We start from the raw sequence: 15,125 nt of genomic DNA, 5'->3' as shown, positions 1-15,125 counted from the left end.
TACTAGTAGCCCTCAAAGCAATCTACGATGGTAAAAGTGAAACCTTCATTCACTTTAGCATTGGCTTTCTTTTTCTTTTATTTTCTTTATTCAACTCGTTTTTCCTTTAATGACATAAATTTCAGTTCCTTTCTTCATGTCTTCTGTGGATGTTGTTATCCTCTGCCCCGACAGTGTTTGATGAATTACCTTTTAGGACGAATGTGGAGACATTCTTTTGTTCCTTCGGAAGAAATGGCATGTTTGTGTCTGAGTTACAAAATGGAGATGAGGACAAAACCAGTCAAAACAAGTGGCATCTACATTATGTAGGATCTGGGCATGGCGACGCTAAATAACTGGTTTTGTCCTCATCTATTGGTTTTGTCCTCATCTGGGCATGGAACTTTGAAATTTGAATTATTTTCTCGTGTAGGTTTTTTTTTTTTTTTGGCGATGAGACTAGTTATCAAGTTTATGATTGGTACTTTCTTGGATAAACTATTAAGTCTTGGTTTTATACTTGGTTGTAAATATGAAAGGTACCTTTTTACCGTGTATTTAACGATTAATGTTATAATGTTGTTTCATGAAATGGTCATAATTTTAGTGAATCATCACGCAAGTTCTTACTTGTATTCGTATTTTCATGCAATGGTGTCATGTTATTGACTAAGACAACTAAACTTGAGTGCCACTGTTTTCCAATAGATTTCTTATTGCAGAATTGTTCTTTCAATATCTCAATAAAATAAATAAAAAAACACCTAAAAATGTGTAAGATATAAAGACATTTATTCGTGTTTAAACTTAAAGGTATTCAAGCATCACTTATTTATACAACTATTGTTTCAACAAAACGTCCGTTGATAATACACAATACAAGAAGAAAATCCAAGAGAGTACACAGGAAAAGACACCAAGATGAGGACAAAACCAGTTATTTAGCGTCGCCATGCCCAGATCCTACATAATGTAGATGCCACTTGTTCTCCATATTCAAAGTTAAAGCAAACAAAGAGACATCTTTGATGCGATCTAAATCAATGCCTTTAAAGCAAAGTACCTTTCCTGAAGAAGAGTACACATCAGGCATCACCATGTCCAATCAGCTCAAGTAGCATTCTCTCGAAGTCTCCAGAAGTGTCATCGGCAATGGCACGATCCAGAGGAATGCTGTTCCTGCGATAAAATTCCTCTTTGATGTGCTTCAAATCGATTTCAGCTCGAGAAGCAATGACCCTGGCAAGAGCCCATTCGTCCGTCCCCAACTTGTTGATTGCCAACCTAAGGATTTTTGCAAAGTATCTTTCTGGGAAGGTCAAAGACTTGATGGTTGTTCTCAGTAACTTCAGGTACTCGTCGTTGGGATCAGCCTTCAAGTCCTGAAAATATGCAGGTTCATTTCACTTGGCAACCTTCAACTGTATGGTACATTATGTATAAATTATTATTATGTTTCGATGAAATTTGAATCATACTCAATAATGTATGTAAATTTGAGAAATGGTAATTGTACGTATGAAAAAAATGGTTCAGTATATTTTGTCATTTTTTTAGATTGGCTAAAGGTAACCGAACATTAAGAATGAAGAACGAACTGGTGCCACCACAATGAGAATTGTGTATAATATTTCTTGTACTTCCCCATAGCATTTCTGGTTAGAGGTAATATATTGTTTCAAATTTTAAGAAAAGCCTTTAATCTTCTCGTCAGGTGATGCATGAATCTAAAGCAATCTAAGGAAATGCAGGGTTTCTACTTGAAAGCAAATGGTGGAAAGCAAAAACTAATACTCAAATCTTGAAATGGTTGTGCTTATAGCAAATGTGTACAAATGTACCTTGTTGATGGCATTGCCATACTCGTTATTGTAGTGATTAAATGTTGCAAGTAATTGTGCTTTGCTCCTTGTCGTCAGAATTCTAACTAGGTCGTCATGATTGTATTCCTTCTTTGCTATCTTCTCATGGAGTACTTTGGCCTCTGATTTTGCTAAGGTCTTATTCACCTCATCTCCCTCGTATCGGAGTGAGCTAATCAAGGGGACCAAAAGCTGCATAAAAATTGAAATTAGGTCTACAATTATAGCTAGGAAATATTACTCATCTCAAGCATTTTCTTGGGTCAATCTCTAAGTTTAGTAAGCCCCCATTGAATTACACATGTTGGCTGATATTCCTTAAATGTTTCAAAAACTATTGCTGTTACCTTGCGGATATCTCCAGATGTATGATATGCGACATCTTCTTCAAGAGATTTCTTGAAACGGGCATGATAGGCCTGCCTCACCTTGAATAGTTGGAGTGATGTTCGAGTGCAAGCTATTTCCACAATAACTAAATTGTTTGCGGTCAGCCATTTCGTTGCTTCATTCACCATCAATGCATCACGGTCTGCAGGTTCCAATGTCCACAAAAGTACAAGTCGCTGTATGATGCTCAACAAAATTCATGAAAATAGGAAAGGGTGAATAAAATTCTGAAAAGTTCTCTTGTTCTGTACAAATACTTTTGCACAAAAACCACATTTCAATCCAAGCGTTCGCAAACTTTGAGAGTTGAAATACGCAACAAAATCTTGCCTCAAAATCACTCGAAAGTTCCTTGTCTAGTTCTTTAAGAAGATCGTCACCATATGTCTCAGCATAGGTTTTCCGAATTAATCTTCTTTGAGCTTCATTTCTGTGGGCCAAAATGGATATGATCAAACCCTCGTTCGTTCCCCATCCTACACGTTTGATAAAGTTGGTCAACAGAATGATAACCAGACAATGCCCGATATCCAAACGAAGATTTTAGAGCCATTAACCACTACAGGTGGCAGAACCAAAAGAGTAGCAACTACACGATTCTGTCTGAAGTAACTACTGCATACATATTGAAGCATCTTAGGACTAATAGACAAATAGACCAAATATAGATCAAGCACCAACCAAACAGGAACCCGATCAAGATAAAAGTTCAAAAAACAGAAAGATCGCAATCATGATCTCCAGCGGATCAGAAAATGGAATCGACATACCTTCATTTCGATTAACGACGATAACGTAGATCACTTACCAAAAAACGAACACAAAATTTGATCAGACTCAACAAAGCTTCACAATCAACAATCAAGATGCAATAAAACCTCGATCCTCAAACATTGACTCGAATGAGAAACAAAAAACTGAAGAAAATCAAATCGATCTGAAAACGATTAGAATTGGAGACCTTGGAAAGCTTTGCGAAGCTGATCACAGTCTTCCTTGGGAGAAGGAACGTGCTGCGGAACATTGATGGTCGCCATTGCCACTAACCTTCCTTGATTGTGCTCTGAAACTCTGAGAGTGTGACAATCAGATTTGAATGGAAATGCATTTGAGCGATGGAATTCATTATCCATAAATAGTCATGGAATTCATTGCCACATCATCTCCAACTTTCGAACGCGGGAAAGAGTGGAGCACTTTTTTATTATTTTAAAAATTCAAGCTATTTTTTTTTTAGAACTAATTCCTTTTATAAAAAATTAACCAAAAATTTAAATATTTTGACCCCAAAAAATGAATCTCTTTATAAATAATGGATAAAAATAAAACGACCATTTTTAAAAATTGAAAATAAAAAGAATTTAAGTACGAGGATCATTTAGTTTTGGCTTTTAAGTTTTTTAAAATTGTATTTATTTTTTAATTATTTTTTACATGAGTTTTCGTATAAAATATTTAAAATTTTAATTGAAAGATTAATTATTAATGATTATAACACGGACTAATTACTTAAAAAAATTTATTAGTGTGATTCATGTCAATTATCGTCTTCGTCCATAAAGAGATTTAAAGATAATTTGATCGAATTAATAGAAGGATAAATTGATCGCACCAGTGTGTCACTGGCTAGTATGAATATCAATGCCCCAAATAATACCACGTGACTTCGTTCACAAGGCCAGCCCAATCAAATCGGGTCATGTGATAATTGAGTCTAAGATCAAATAAAATGACTATAATTAAATACAATTTTTAGACTAAACTACCATTAGCAAGGCTTCTTAATCAAAAATATGCTTCATGGGAGTTTCCCACAATCTCTTGAATCAACTAAGAATAAGTAATAGAAATTTCAATTTGAAGATTAGAATTATTCAAAATATGTTCCCATTTATGCATAAGCTAAGTACAACATAAGAATTTTTCGGGAAAATAAAAAAAAATCAGAAACTCATAAAGCCACAATATTGGTTGAGAGTATATCTGATTGGATCAAGCAGATTTCTCAGCTTCTTCAGCGGCTGCTTCTTCCTCTCGCAACTTCTTCAAAGATGGAGGTGGTCTGACCACAATACTTCTCTTCCACTTTCTGTCTAGCTTTCTTGACAGCCTTTTGCCCACTCCCTCTTCAATCTCTCTTTCACGTTTCACGGTTAGCATCCGAGCAATCTGCCATTCGTCAAACAAAACTCCAAGTTTCATGGATGTACGAGAGAAGCGAAGCAAAACGAAAGTTGTTGGGCTAAGTCTAATATTCGATGTATAGCTCCCAAACTAAGCATAGCTCAACTAGTTAAGGCATATATTCCAACCACGAGTTCAGGGTTAAAAGATTGATAACTCGGAGAAAGAGAGGAGAAAAAGAAGAAAAATGGATGTATACCGACAATGTCCCAAATCGAAAGTGTGTGGAGATAAAGAATAACAAGAAGGAGACAGGAACCATATACTATATAAACTTCCAAACTGTCCTGCATCAGGAAATATATTAATCGATCTCTGCAATACTATATTGATCATCAAGCCCCACTTCCATATTCATGATCCACACTACCAATTTTCGAGCAGGCTAGACGGTAAGGAAGGATTTTAAGCGGTAAGTTGTCAAGTTGGAATCCAGAACCAACCCTTAAGAGGGTAACTATGAGCATCTAAACTTATCATGAAGGTGTGGAATTCAACTATAAATGAAAAGAGTTCACTTCCTAAATCCTCAGACTCGTCACGACGAAACTATGAGAACGGCAAGTCTTACAAATAGAACAAGCATATTACAGTGAGAGGCCCAGCAAACAATTCCGACATCCATGTAATGCACTAAGCAGGAAGAACTTTGATAGAAGAGTCATGAGAAGGCTACATATTGTTCAAATGCAAATGGCTCTCTCTATACATTCAACATGGTGATGCTTCGTGATCAGAATAAGTTTAGTTTATCAAATAACATCTTCTATGGAATTGTCATTTCCACATTTATGGGCTCATTCATGCTTCCGGAATTTTGGGAATCTTAGATAAAATGTTAGCAGGAAGACATTGAAGAGTTTTTTGAAGACAGGTGCTAAACGTATACAAAATTTGGAGTTAATCCTAGTCGAATGCGAAGTTTTTAATGCCCAGAAATCCCAATTTCGATTACCTTTCTTGATTCTAATTGAATTTCTAAGTTGCAGAGCAGCTCTAACTGGCCCCCTAATTGCATTGGTTTTTCTATTTCCTTCAAATGCAGTTTCTCTAAGCTTTTCCCAACATGGTGAAACATACCGTTCGAGGTTCTTTTTCTATTTTTACTTTTCATACGTTAATTTGCTACTCTTCTTTCATTTGGCGGCAAATAATACGCAATAATCTTAGATTCCAACAGCTACGAAACCCCATTGGAAACCAATGAGCCCCAAATTTCAATCCCACCATCAAATTCAGCACAAAATAAGCAGAGATGTGGAGAATGGGAGACTGTAAGACTTAAAATATACTTCGCATAGATTATAAATTAAAGACGAACAAAAAAGCCACATTACAATAGAACTCAAGGTTAATTGAGAATCTATCAATAAGGGAGAAAATTACCCGTTTGCGCATGCGGCGGAATTCGCTGGACTTAAACTCATTGCGAGCTGATTTCTGAAGCCGAAGCATAAGAAGTTCACCCTTAAGATCGATGACCTCTTCGTTTATTTCCTCAGTAGTTTTCGTTCTGATTTCCTTCAACTCCTCCTCCCTCTTCGCCATCATTACCACCGACGAATTGCGGCCTCCGGTAGATGCTGTTTTAGGAGGAACGCGAAACGAAAATGGGAAACGGATTTGACGGCCATTGAAGGAGGACTTGGAGGTCGAGCTAAGAAATTTAGAAGGGAACGAAACGCTCGAAGGCGAAGCAATTGAAAGGTTCATCATCTTCACCGTCAGTGTGTGGTTTCGCTCAGTCACAGCACAGCGCTTTTGTTCGAAGAAGAAGCCCAGCTGCTATTCAAGATGAAGATAAGCTCTCGCCCTTTCTTTTATTATTTTTCATACCTGTTTTGCCCTTTCCAGTCGACCCCATTTACAGAAATACCCTTCGCTATCCACATATAAGTTTGAGAAGTTTATATTTACTAAACCTAAAATCGGAAAATTGGGTAATCTTTATTTATTTACTTAAATTAAATGCCTATTTGACCTTTTTAGTCGACCCCATTTACAGAAATACCCTTCCCTATCCATATATAATCGGATGCCACATTATTTTTCACTTGTAAATTATGTCGTCTAAGGAGAAATATTGGTTAAATTTGACCTAAAAAGTCTCTTTTACCCCTATACGTACTTCATTATCACTAAATTACTATTTTCACGTGTCTAACTCAATTATGCATGTTTATGACAACAAAATCATATAAATAAGTGTACTAAACATATTTTTCAATAAATAAATTAAATTTAGAGACTAATTCAATTTTTTTAACCTCCTCTCAATTTTCCTCGAGTTTTCTCTCAACTCTGTCATCTTCTCCTTAACCAATGAAAATTGTTCCTCTATTTCATAAATTTTCATATGCTTTGTGTGGACTCGAGCTTGATTAATTTAAGTTAAGACTATTGAAATTTAGATTTCCTTGGTTTTGAACCTAATTCTTGAATTTTGGATCAAATTATCATTTATTTAACGTCAATTTACCAATTATTTGATTAAATGTTTTTTATAACGTCTGACACATTATTTAGGATTCACCAACTTTTATCTTTAAATTTAATTTGAATTAACAATTGATCCCAAATTAATAATACGTACCTTTTTCATTTATAGCAACATATCAATTAGTTTAATTTTTTCATTCAACAAATAAGCTTCCTACTAAACTTTATACCATTTACACATTATTTCAATTAATTAAAGTTTATATAATAAATCGGTATTTGTTAGATCAATATTTTATTTCAAAATAAAATTAGGTTATACAAATAACTAAAAAAGTAATTTATATAATTGTTATATGAGATAAAAACTCGCTAATGAGAAACTATTATAAAAATGAAATAAAATGAATATTGGTCTATAAATTTTGATGCCCAAGCTGATTTAATTTAAAAAATAATCATTTGTATCCAATTTAATGTACTCCACTAGAAACAAACATTGACTTTAATTCCCTTTGGACCAATATTTAAACCTACCCGTCAAGATATAAACTATAACTCTTTAATTAAAAAAAAAAATGTATTATCAACCGACCAAATCAAAATTCAACTATAATTTTTTTTAAAAGATAATGTTCAAATTTCAAAATATTATTTTATTTAAAAAATAAAAAATATTCAAAATTAATCATATCCTGATTTAATTTTTTATCTAAATTTAAAAAATAGGAATAATAATTTTTTATTCAAAATATTTAAAAATTAATTTTTGTTTAAACTGATAATAATAATTTGTTTAAAAAAATTTATTAAAATATTTAGTAAGAAGTAAAATGAAATTAAACAAAAAAAAAAAAAAAAAAAAATTAAAAGGGAGAGCAGAAAGTGAATGAGAAAAGGGGATTGAATTTTTGATTGTTGGAGTTTAGTTGGATCCACGTGGCATCTAAATGTTGCACTCCGGTTTTGAGAAGCCATCGACGTTTAATACCATACCAGACCTCCTCTCATTTCCTTCGTCTCCTTTCTTCGTGCTTCCACACAAACCCTCCTCTCATCTTCCTTCACTCTCTGCAACCAGAAATTCGACGCAACTCAACTCAATCACGCACCCCAAAACCCTAGAGATTCCGACTACGGAAGCCAGGAACCTTTCAATTGGGAGAGTTTTCTGATTTTCTTTTTATATGGAGAGCAATTTCTTGATTAAGATCTGAGTTGGTGTTTGATTCTTTGATTTCGACACGCGAATGGGTGCTACGGGCTCCAAGCTCGAGAAGGCTCTCGGTGACCAGTTTCCTGAAGGCGAGCGCTACTTCGGCCTTGAAAATTTTGGCAATACTTGCTACTGTAACAGCGTCTTGCAGGTTTGCTATTTGTTTGTGGGATGCATCATGCTTCTCGCTGGATTTTAATTTGTCTTTTTCCGAGGATCTTCGTTGGTTTTTTTTCTTTTTTGCTAGGGTTTTGTTTATTTATTGGTGCATCTGTTGCGTGCGTTTGTTTGGTCTTTAATTGCTAAAATGGCGGTCGATGGATTTCTTCGTTGGATTATGATTGGATTTCATAGCCATTTCTGTATTTGTTTTCGTTGGTTTCATTCATTATTCATTTTGATTAAAAAATGATCGTGGCGTTGACATTCATATCATTCAAGTAATTGGATTTCTAACTTCTGGTTTCCATTACGAGAGACTATTTTAACCTAAAAGTAGGATTACAGGTTCTTAGTCGTCAGGGTAAGGTTTTCTTTCAACTTTTCCTCGTGAAATTACTTGTTAATTGTTTTGGGGAACGACTCTCTTGCCTCTTAGCATATTTTCAGTATTAGGGAACAAACAGAAACGATACTGAAATCCTCTATCATGCATTGGTTGATTGCTTCTTTATCTTTTTAAAATTCTGTATTATTTTAAACATATCATGAGTACCACTTCATCTCATTTCGTTATATATGTTTTACGAAATGCACTTTACTTATACGCATGTAGATAACCTTGGTTTGGGGTTTGGTTCTTTTCCAATTTCTTGAAATCTATGACGTTCTTGGTTTCATGTGAAAAATAAATAAAGAAAGAAAACATTTGCCTGCAGCATGTTTGTGTTGTTCAATGTGTTTACAATTGGATAGACTGAATTAGTCTAATGTGAGACGTTGATTCTTCATTTCATGTTTTGATTGTCTTATAAACATGGTTGCCTTTTACTTTTTCCAACACAATTTTTTTGCTCTCCTTTAGATGTATTGAATGGGTATCTGTTGTTGGCCCTTTCAGAGTTGTATTAACTCTTGCTTTTTTGTTCCTTTTTAGTAAGCAATTTTATCCCTTAAATTTACGGGGGTATTTCCCTCTTGGCTTATCTTGTAAATGATTATTCATGTATTAAACAAATCACCTTCCTGGATGAGCAACACTACTTTTAGTTGAAAATATATGGATGCAATAATTTTATTTTATTTTACTCTCTTTTTGTTTTATGCGTGATGTGATTTAATATCATGCTGTTAACTTGTGAGTTGTATGAATTCAATTATTCAAATGTCAGCATGTTCGAAGTGGAAAGAGGGAAAATGGTCCCATTTTATTTGTATACAATTTTAAAAGAACATGTTTATTTATTCAGAAGTTTATATCTAATAATGGGATTCTAGGAGTCTCAACTAAAGATGGTATTTAAGTTCACGACTGCAATGAGTTTTCATTATTTTACTGAAATGTCAAATAATACTTTAGAGTCTTTTATTATCTGTATCATCTTTGCTCAGGTTGATGATAGATCCATGTCGATGTTAATTTTTTCAAGGTCCTAGAGATATTTTGTTTAGAACCAGTTATGAAAGCATCTGCTCAATATCCAGCTTGATATTTTCTTTGATTTATCTAATAATTCCGAAATTTTAAATGATATCCCACGCACCATTTTTCTTTTATATGCAGGCACTGTATTTTTGTGTTCCTTTCCGGGAGCAGTTGTTAGATTATTACTCAAATAACAAAAGTAGTGGAGATGCGGAAGAAAATCTTCTAACATGCTTGGCAGATTTGTTTACCCAGGTAATTTGGGGGAGGAAAAGAAAGCAGTGCTTGTTTTACTTGGGTTCATTGCTTGCTTGTTCTTGCCTGACAGGATTTGTGCTGTTACTGCTTTGCTGTAGCTTTATTGTTCATTTTTGCAGATATTATTTAATAGAGACATTAAAAATCTAAACCTAGCATAGAAGATGTTGATTTGTAGAGCATACTAATGATTACATCTAAAGAATTTTATAACATATATTTTCTTTATTGCCAATTAACTTCTTCTTGAACCACTTTTCTGCTCGTTCCAGGACATTATGAACATACTACAAGGGATAATCAAGAATTTGTATGGAAATACAATTTCAAAACCATAACCCTATTTTACTAAAAAAATCGCTAGTATGGTATTTCTTTAACTATATTTGCTTATAGAAGCAAAGAGTAGGAGGTTAATAGCCTTAAACGAATAAGTAAGGAAAACAAAGTGGCTTGGGGGATCTGGCCTCAGCGCTACTCAATGTAATGTGCATGAATTTGTGGAGGGGATAGAGACTGGCCAATTGTTGACGTTGCTTACTTCTCCAAGAGTAGGAGGTTAATGGTTCTCTTTGTACAAGCTTTATTGCTAAGATTATATGAGTATTTAAATTGACGAAGTTAAGTCCATCGTGTCGGCATATATGAAATCTTCGAGAAAGTTCTTAAAGAAAGTTCGTTTGTTCCCTTTTCAAAATAATAAAGTTTAAGGGGTCTTTTTCATGATATAATGTAGGGACACTTTGCCTTCTTTTCTTCTGCTATGGCATCTTTATTCTTTGAAATATGTATGTGGCTTCTGTCATCCCCTACATTTATCATGAAAAAGACCAATAAATTTTACCAAGATAAATTTAAGGTTAAAATTGCAGAAAAAAGTTTAACCCAACTCCAAAAGCAATTTCATTTCATTCCCCCATGACTATCAATTTTAACCTTAAATTCATCTTGGTAAAAATAAATAAAATAAATATGGAAAACAATAATAAGTGAAAGAAATATATGGCATCTTTATCCTATTTAGTTTTTGAGATCCATCTTTCACGTCGTGACCTCAAAGAAAGCTTTTTCTGTTGTTAGGTTGGAATATAATAATCTTTTATTCACTTCTGATTGCAGATAAGTTCACAAAAGAAAAAAACTGGTGTAATTGCTCCAAAGCGCTTTGTTCAGAGATTGAAAAAGCAGAATGAGATTTTCCGTAGCTATATGCACCAAGTATGTTCTGAATTTTGATTTTGAATGTCCCTTCTTTGATTCTTACCATAACATGGATTCATTTTTTATATTTTTCTTTCACTTCATTTTCCTTTTCCTTGCTAACACTATGAGAATAGAAATTTCATTCATATTGGTCACATCAATTTTGTACTTGAATAAATGTGTTCAAATCTTCCCTGCTATTTTATCTTAGCTGGCAACTGCTTATGTAGGATGCTCATGAATTTTTGAACTTTTTGCTCAACGAACTTGTTGACATACTGGAGAAAGAGGCACATGCTACTAAAAGTGATGCAGAAAGTTCGTCTCCGTCTGAAAAAATTGCAAATGGTCCTAAGACTGGACAGGCAAATGGTTCTCAAAAAGAGCCGTTGGTGACTTGGGTGCATAAAAATTTTCAGGTGATTTAGCTAGCCATTTTGATGACATGCTCCCTATCCAACTTTGTATTTTCTCTTCTGCTCGGCTATAGGGCATGGAATATGCATATGGTTGGTGAGAAATACTAATTAGATGAATGTTATTTCAGCCTTCCTGTGTCTGTGTTTGCATGCTTTCACTTGCTAGTTAGTACATCAAAAGTATGTTAAAAGCAGCTCTTTATTTGGATATATTCATAAGTATTACTCACTCATGTTTTCGTGGTTTTTTTTTAATGAACTGACAGGCCATCTAGTACAACCCTGCCACTCTCTCTCAAGCCCCACTCCTCCCTTAAGAAATATAAAAAGATTACTAACTTTGTTTTGACCTTCAAGAGAATTAGAAGCCTCTACTTACAGGTTCACTCGACCATCTGGATATTTCTAATAATAGATGCACTTTAGAAAATAAGTTATATGAAAGACTTTACGACCAAAATATGGAACAGCCTATTGGAATGTGGACAAGATCAATACTATTGACGCAAGCCTCAAACTCTATTAAAGACTTGATCTTGAACAGAGACCTGGCCATCTCCAATAGAACTCTATTTTGCACACCATGCCAAATTAGTATGCAAGCCTTAGAAGTAACATTGTTATATGCATGAAAAACTTCTAATTGCAGCCAGAGTTACTTGCAATTCTGTTTTTCAGGGCTTACTAACCAACGAGACAAGGTGCTTGCGGTGTGAGACGGTTACAGCGAGGGATGAAACTTTTCTTGACTTGAGCCTTGATATTGAACAGAACAGTTCAATAACTAGCTGCTTAAAAAATTTCAGTTCCACTGAGACATTGAATGCCGAGGACAAGTTTTTCTGCGACAAGTGCTGCAGGTAGGTTGCTATACATGATTCTGTTTTGCCGCCAGATGCTTTTTTAGTTGCTTTAGGAATTGTAATTTATATCATGTACTTTATGGAGGCAATTTTGGAAGTAGCCAAGTGTGCTGCCTATTTGATCTTAGCCAAGCTACGAAATTGAAGTCAAGTGCTTAAAAACACTTTTTAATACTTAAAAACCTTCTTTTAAGCACTTGGAAAGTCATTTCAAACTGGCCTTAGTTGGGTTGCTGAATTTTTTTTATTATTGTTTTTATTTCTTGAGAAATTAGCCTTAATTCTTATTTTGTTTTGTCTCCACCATCTTTCAAGTAGCAAGCATAATCTCATGTTAATAGTTGGGACTGGAATGGAACTTAATGATTCGTCATGTCCCATACCAGTGGTTTGTGAGCGTGGATCCATATGTAGATATTGATCGTGAATAATAGTGTAGTCGGTATCTTTAACCCCCCACGGTTCTGGATAGAATTGGAAAACCAGTTCCACAATTATTTCCAACCCACAACAAATTAAAATTAAGTAATAAAAACCAAAAAGGGAATGCTGAAAGATGGGCTCATTTTGGTGTGCAGTTTGCAAGAAGCACAGAAGAGGATGAAGATTAAGAAACCACCTCATATCCTTGTTATTCACCTGAAGCGGTTTAAATACATTGAGCAGCTTGGGCGGTATAAAAAGCTGTTATACAGAGTTGTTTTCCCTCTCGAGCTGAAGCTTAGCAACACAATGGAGGATGCGGATTCTGAGTACTCTTTGTTTGCTGTCGTGGTCCATGTTGGAAGTGGACCCAACCACGGACACTACGTTAGCCTTGTGAAAAGCCATAACCACTGGTTATTTTTTGATGACGAAAATGTGGAAATGATTGACGAGTCTGTTGTGCAGACATTCTTTGGATCTGCACAAGAATATTCTAGCAATACTGATCATGGGTACATCCTATTCTACGAGAGTATTGGCGCCGGCAACAAGAGCTGATATATAGGGAATTCCCATTTCATCGGCTGTCGGGTAATTTATGACTCGCTTTTTTGGCTTTGCATGTTTATTAATGTTATTATTACTTTTTTTTCCCTTTCTTTTTCCCCCCTTATGCCTTTTATATAACCATTGGGAAGAGATGTGAAATATTATTGTTGTTATGGACTGAAAAATGTATACATGGTCGGTTGCCAGTTTGGCATACATAGTGTTTGGCGGCAGCTTTTCTTTTCCCCTTCAAATAAGTGAAAAGAGAGCAATGTATGATGTCTTATGACTGCTGCTTTAGAGGAAAGACTATTCTGATTCTGCTTCGTAGTATTGATTCTGATACAACATTGTATGAAATTTCTCATTGCAAATCCACGAGTGTGAATAGTTGTAGATGTAATTTTACCCAAGTATATCTCAGTTTCCTCGAACAAAGAATATGTTTCGTGTCCATGAAATTGCAGCCCGTTAATGGTTTATTTTTTTTCAATCGTGGGTTTGAATTTACAATTAATTGAGCTCTTTATCAAAATAGGAAATAACAAACTTACAAGTTTAGTCTTGAAGTTCTGTTTTTGTGTCCTTGAATTCCTAATAGTTCTTGAATGTTCAATTTTGTGCTTAATGATTTTTAAAATTTACTGATGTAGTGTCTTAGGTTTCAGTTGTGTTTAATGATAACGAGTACATTCGTCCGTTAATGTAGATTTTGGCACGAGCTGACATCGAAAGCCATGGTTTTGAGTGTCTGTAGAACCAACTGATTAACTATGCTAAGCTGTTGGTACGAGAGACTTTAATTATAGCTTGTGGTGAAGAATTGAGAGGAAGACGAAGAAAACTAACCATCTTTGCTGTAAGAGAAAAATGATATGTTAGTTCATAATGAACTGAATCTGTAGTTAAGGTTTATATTACTCCAAGAGAGTTAAGTAATTTACAAAAAGCATTATGGTTGTGTTTCTTAACGATTTAATCAAAATTGTTTAGCTGCAGCCTCCCCCATCAGCCTGCCTTTGTTTAGTGGCTCTCTCCCGACCAATGTTGACCGACCTCCTTTCATAAAACAATTAAACAATGTCGAAATGGCTGACTTAAAATAGTTACTTCTGAGTTTGTGCCCTATTTTGAAGCATTGTTGGCACCAAAGCTGCTGCAGCAACTGTCAATGGCGACACTTTTGCTTTATTAGTTACATAAATGAAGAAAACTGAATGCAAATGGCAATTGTCTGCAGCAGCAGCTGTGTGCACTGCCTTTTTCCGTACAATTGTCTGCCGCCTTACTTTCTTGATTATCAAAACTCTAGAGATTCCGGGCAACCACCAATGTATGTACTTGCCTATGAAATGTTTAATGAAAAAGATGAACTCTTTGCTATGATTTTATATAAATTATAGAGGTTAGCTATGAGATTGATGTGAACGCTTATGAAAAGATGTATGCTAGCTTTCGTTAAAGATCTGTAGAAAAAAATAATTATACATGCATATGAAGAAAATGAAGTTGTGAAAACTAGGCGATAGATCTTGTAGGTAGTCTCGTCCCCTTTTTATATTGAGAAACACGTGGAACTAACCAAGTTGTATTCATATTATCTATTTAATTTAAAGCTAAAAATATACAAAATCATAAGAAAAAACTTCAATTTAAAATTTAAACTCGATAAATTTATCAGATTAATTAAGATTTTAAAAAAAATTAAATTTATAATATAAGTTAACCACTTTTGTTAAAAATAAAAAT

At 34.5% G+C, this 15,125-nt stretch overlaps 3 protein-coding genes and 1 non-coding gene across 4 annotated transcripts; 2 read left to right on the top strand and 2 right to left on the bottom strand.

Moving 5' to 3' along the window:
* Window positions 1–510: 510 nt before the first annotated feature.
* On the bottom strand, window positions 511–3,353 carry LOC111800654 (annexin Gh1). The gene is made up of 5 exons (XM_023684449.2): window positions 3,196–3,353; window positions 2,565–2,710; window positions 2,192–2,410; window positions 1,824–2,036; window positions 511–1,364 (listed from the first exon to the last, which is right to left on the bottom strand). Exons 1-5 carry the CDS (start codon window positions 3,269–3,271, stop codon window positions 1,068–1,070), a joined length of 951 nt encoding a protein of 316 aa, XP_023540217.2. The 5' UTR covers window positions 3,272–3,353; the 3' UTR covers window positions 511–1,067.
* A 702-nt stretch (window positions 3,354–4,055) lies between these two features.
* LOC111793801 (large ribosomal subunit protein uL29c) lies at window positions 4,056–6,216 on the bottom strand. Its single transcript, XM_023675854.2, has 2 exons — window positions 5,805–6,216; window positions 4,056–4,403 (listed from the first exon to the last, which is right to left on the bottom strand). Exons 1-2 carry the CDS (start codon window positions 6,132–6,134, stop codon window positions 4,227–4,229), a joined length of 507 nt encoding a protein of 168 aa, XP_023531622.2. The 5' UTR covers window positions 6,135–6,216; the 3' UTR covers window positions 4,056–4,226.
* Window positions 6,217–7,842: 1,626 nt separating this feature from the next.
* LOC111793780 (ubiquitin carboxyl-terminal hydrolase 3) lies at window positions 7,843–13,592 on the top strand. The gene is made up of 6 exons (XM_023675818.2): window positions 7,843–8,224; window positions 9,797–9,913; window positions 11,036–11,134; window positions 11,350–11,538; window positions 12,217–12,398; window positions 12,980–13,592. Exons 1-6 carry the CDS (start codon window positions 8,108–8,110, stop codon window positions 13,383–13,385), a joined length of 1,110 nt encoding a protein of 369 aa, XP_023531586.1. The 5' UTR covers window positions 7,843–8,107; the 3' UTR covers window positions 13,386–13,592.
* LOC111782860 (U12 minor spliceosomal RNA) lies at window positions 10,334–10,490 on the top strand. The gene has a single exon (XR_002813211.1). It is a non-coding gene; the product is annotated as a U12 minor spliceosomal RNA (small nuclear RNA).
* Window positions 13,593–15,125: the final 1,533 nt, after the last annotated feature.

Source organism: Cucurbita pepo, chromosome 1 (assembly GCF_057944985.1).
Source record: "Cucurbita pepo subsp. pepo isolate OVF chromosome 1, ASM5794498v1, whole genome shotgun sequence".
Taxonomy (NCBI): domain Eukaryota; kingdom Viridiplantae; phylum Streptophyta; class Magnoliopsida; order Cucurbitales; family Cucurbitaceae; genus Cucurbita; species Cucurbita pepo.
This window is presented reverse-complemented; position numbering and strand designations above follow the sequence as displayed.

What these genes read in the sequence shown, in the direction of transcription:
- LOC111800654 (XM_023684449.2), bottom strand. Translation starts at nt 3,271, where the DNA reads ATGGCGACCATCAATGTTCCGCAGCACGTTCCTTCTCCCAAGGAAGAC. An exon ending in AACTTTCGAGTGATTTTGAG is followed by an intron (nt 2,411 to 2,564) that starts GCAAGATTTTGT and finishes AGCATCATACAG; the next exon opens with CGACTTGTACTTTTGTGGAC. An exon ending in ATGGCAATGCCATCAACAAG is followed by an intron (nt 1,365 to 1,823) that starts GTACATTTGTAC and finishes GCATATTTTCAG; the next exon opens with GACTTGAAGGCTGATCCCAA.
- LOC111793801 (XM_023675854.2), bottom strand. Translation starts at nt 6,134, where the DNA reads ATGATGAACCTTTCAATTGCTTCGCCTTCGAGCGTTTCGTTCCCTTCT. An exon ending in TCCGCCGCATGCGCAAACGG is followed by an intron (nt 4,404 to 5,804) that starts GTAATTTTCTCC and finishes GACGAATGGCAG; the next exon opens with ATTGCTCGGATGCTAACCGT.
- LOC111793780 (XM_023675818.2), top strand. Translation starts at nt 8,108, where the DNA reads ATGGGTGCTACGGGCTCCAAGCTCGAGAAGGCTCTCGGTGACCAGTTT. An exon ending in TGGCAGATTTGTTTACCCAG is followed by an intron (nt 9,914 to 11,035) that starts GTAATTTGGGGG and finishes TTCTGATTGCAG; the next exon opens with ATAAGTTCACAAAAGAAAAA. An exon ending in TTCTGCGACAAGTGCTGCAG is followed by an intron (nt 12,399 to 12,979) that starts GTAGGTTGCTAT and finishes TTTGGTGTGCAG; the next exon opens with TTTGCAAGAAGCACAGAAGA.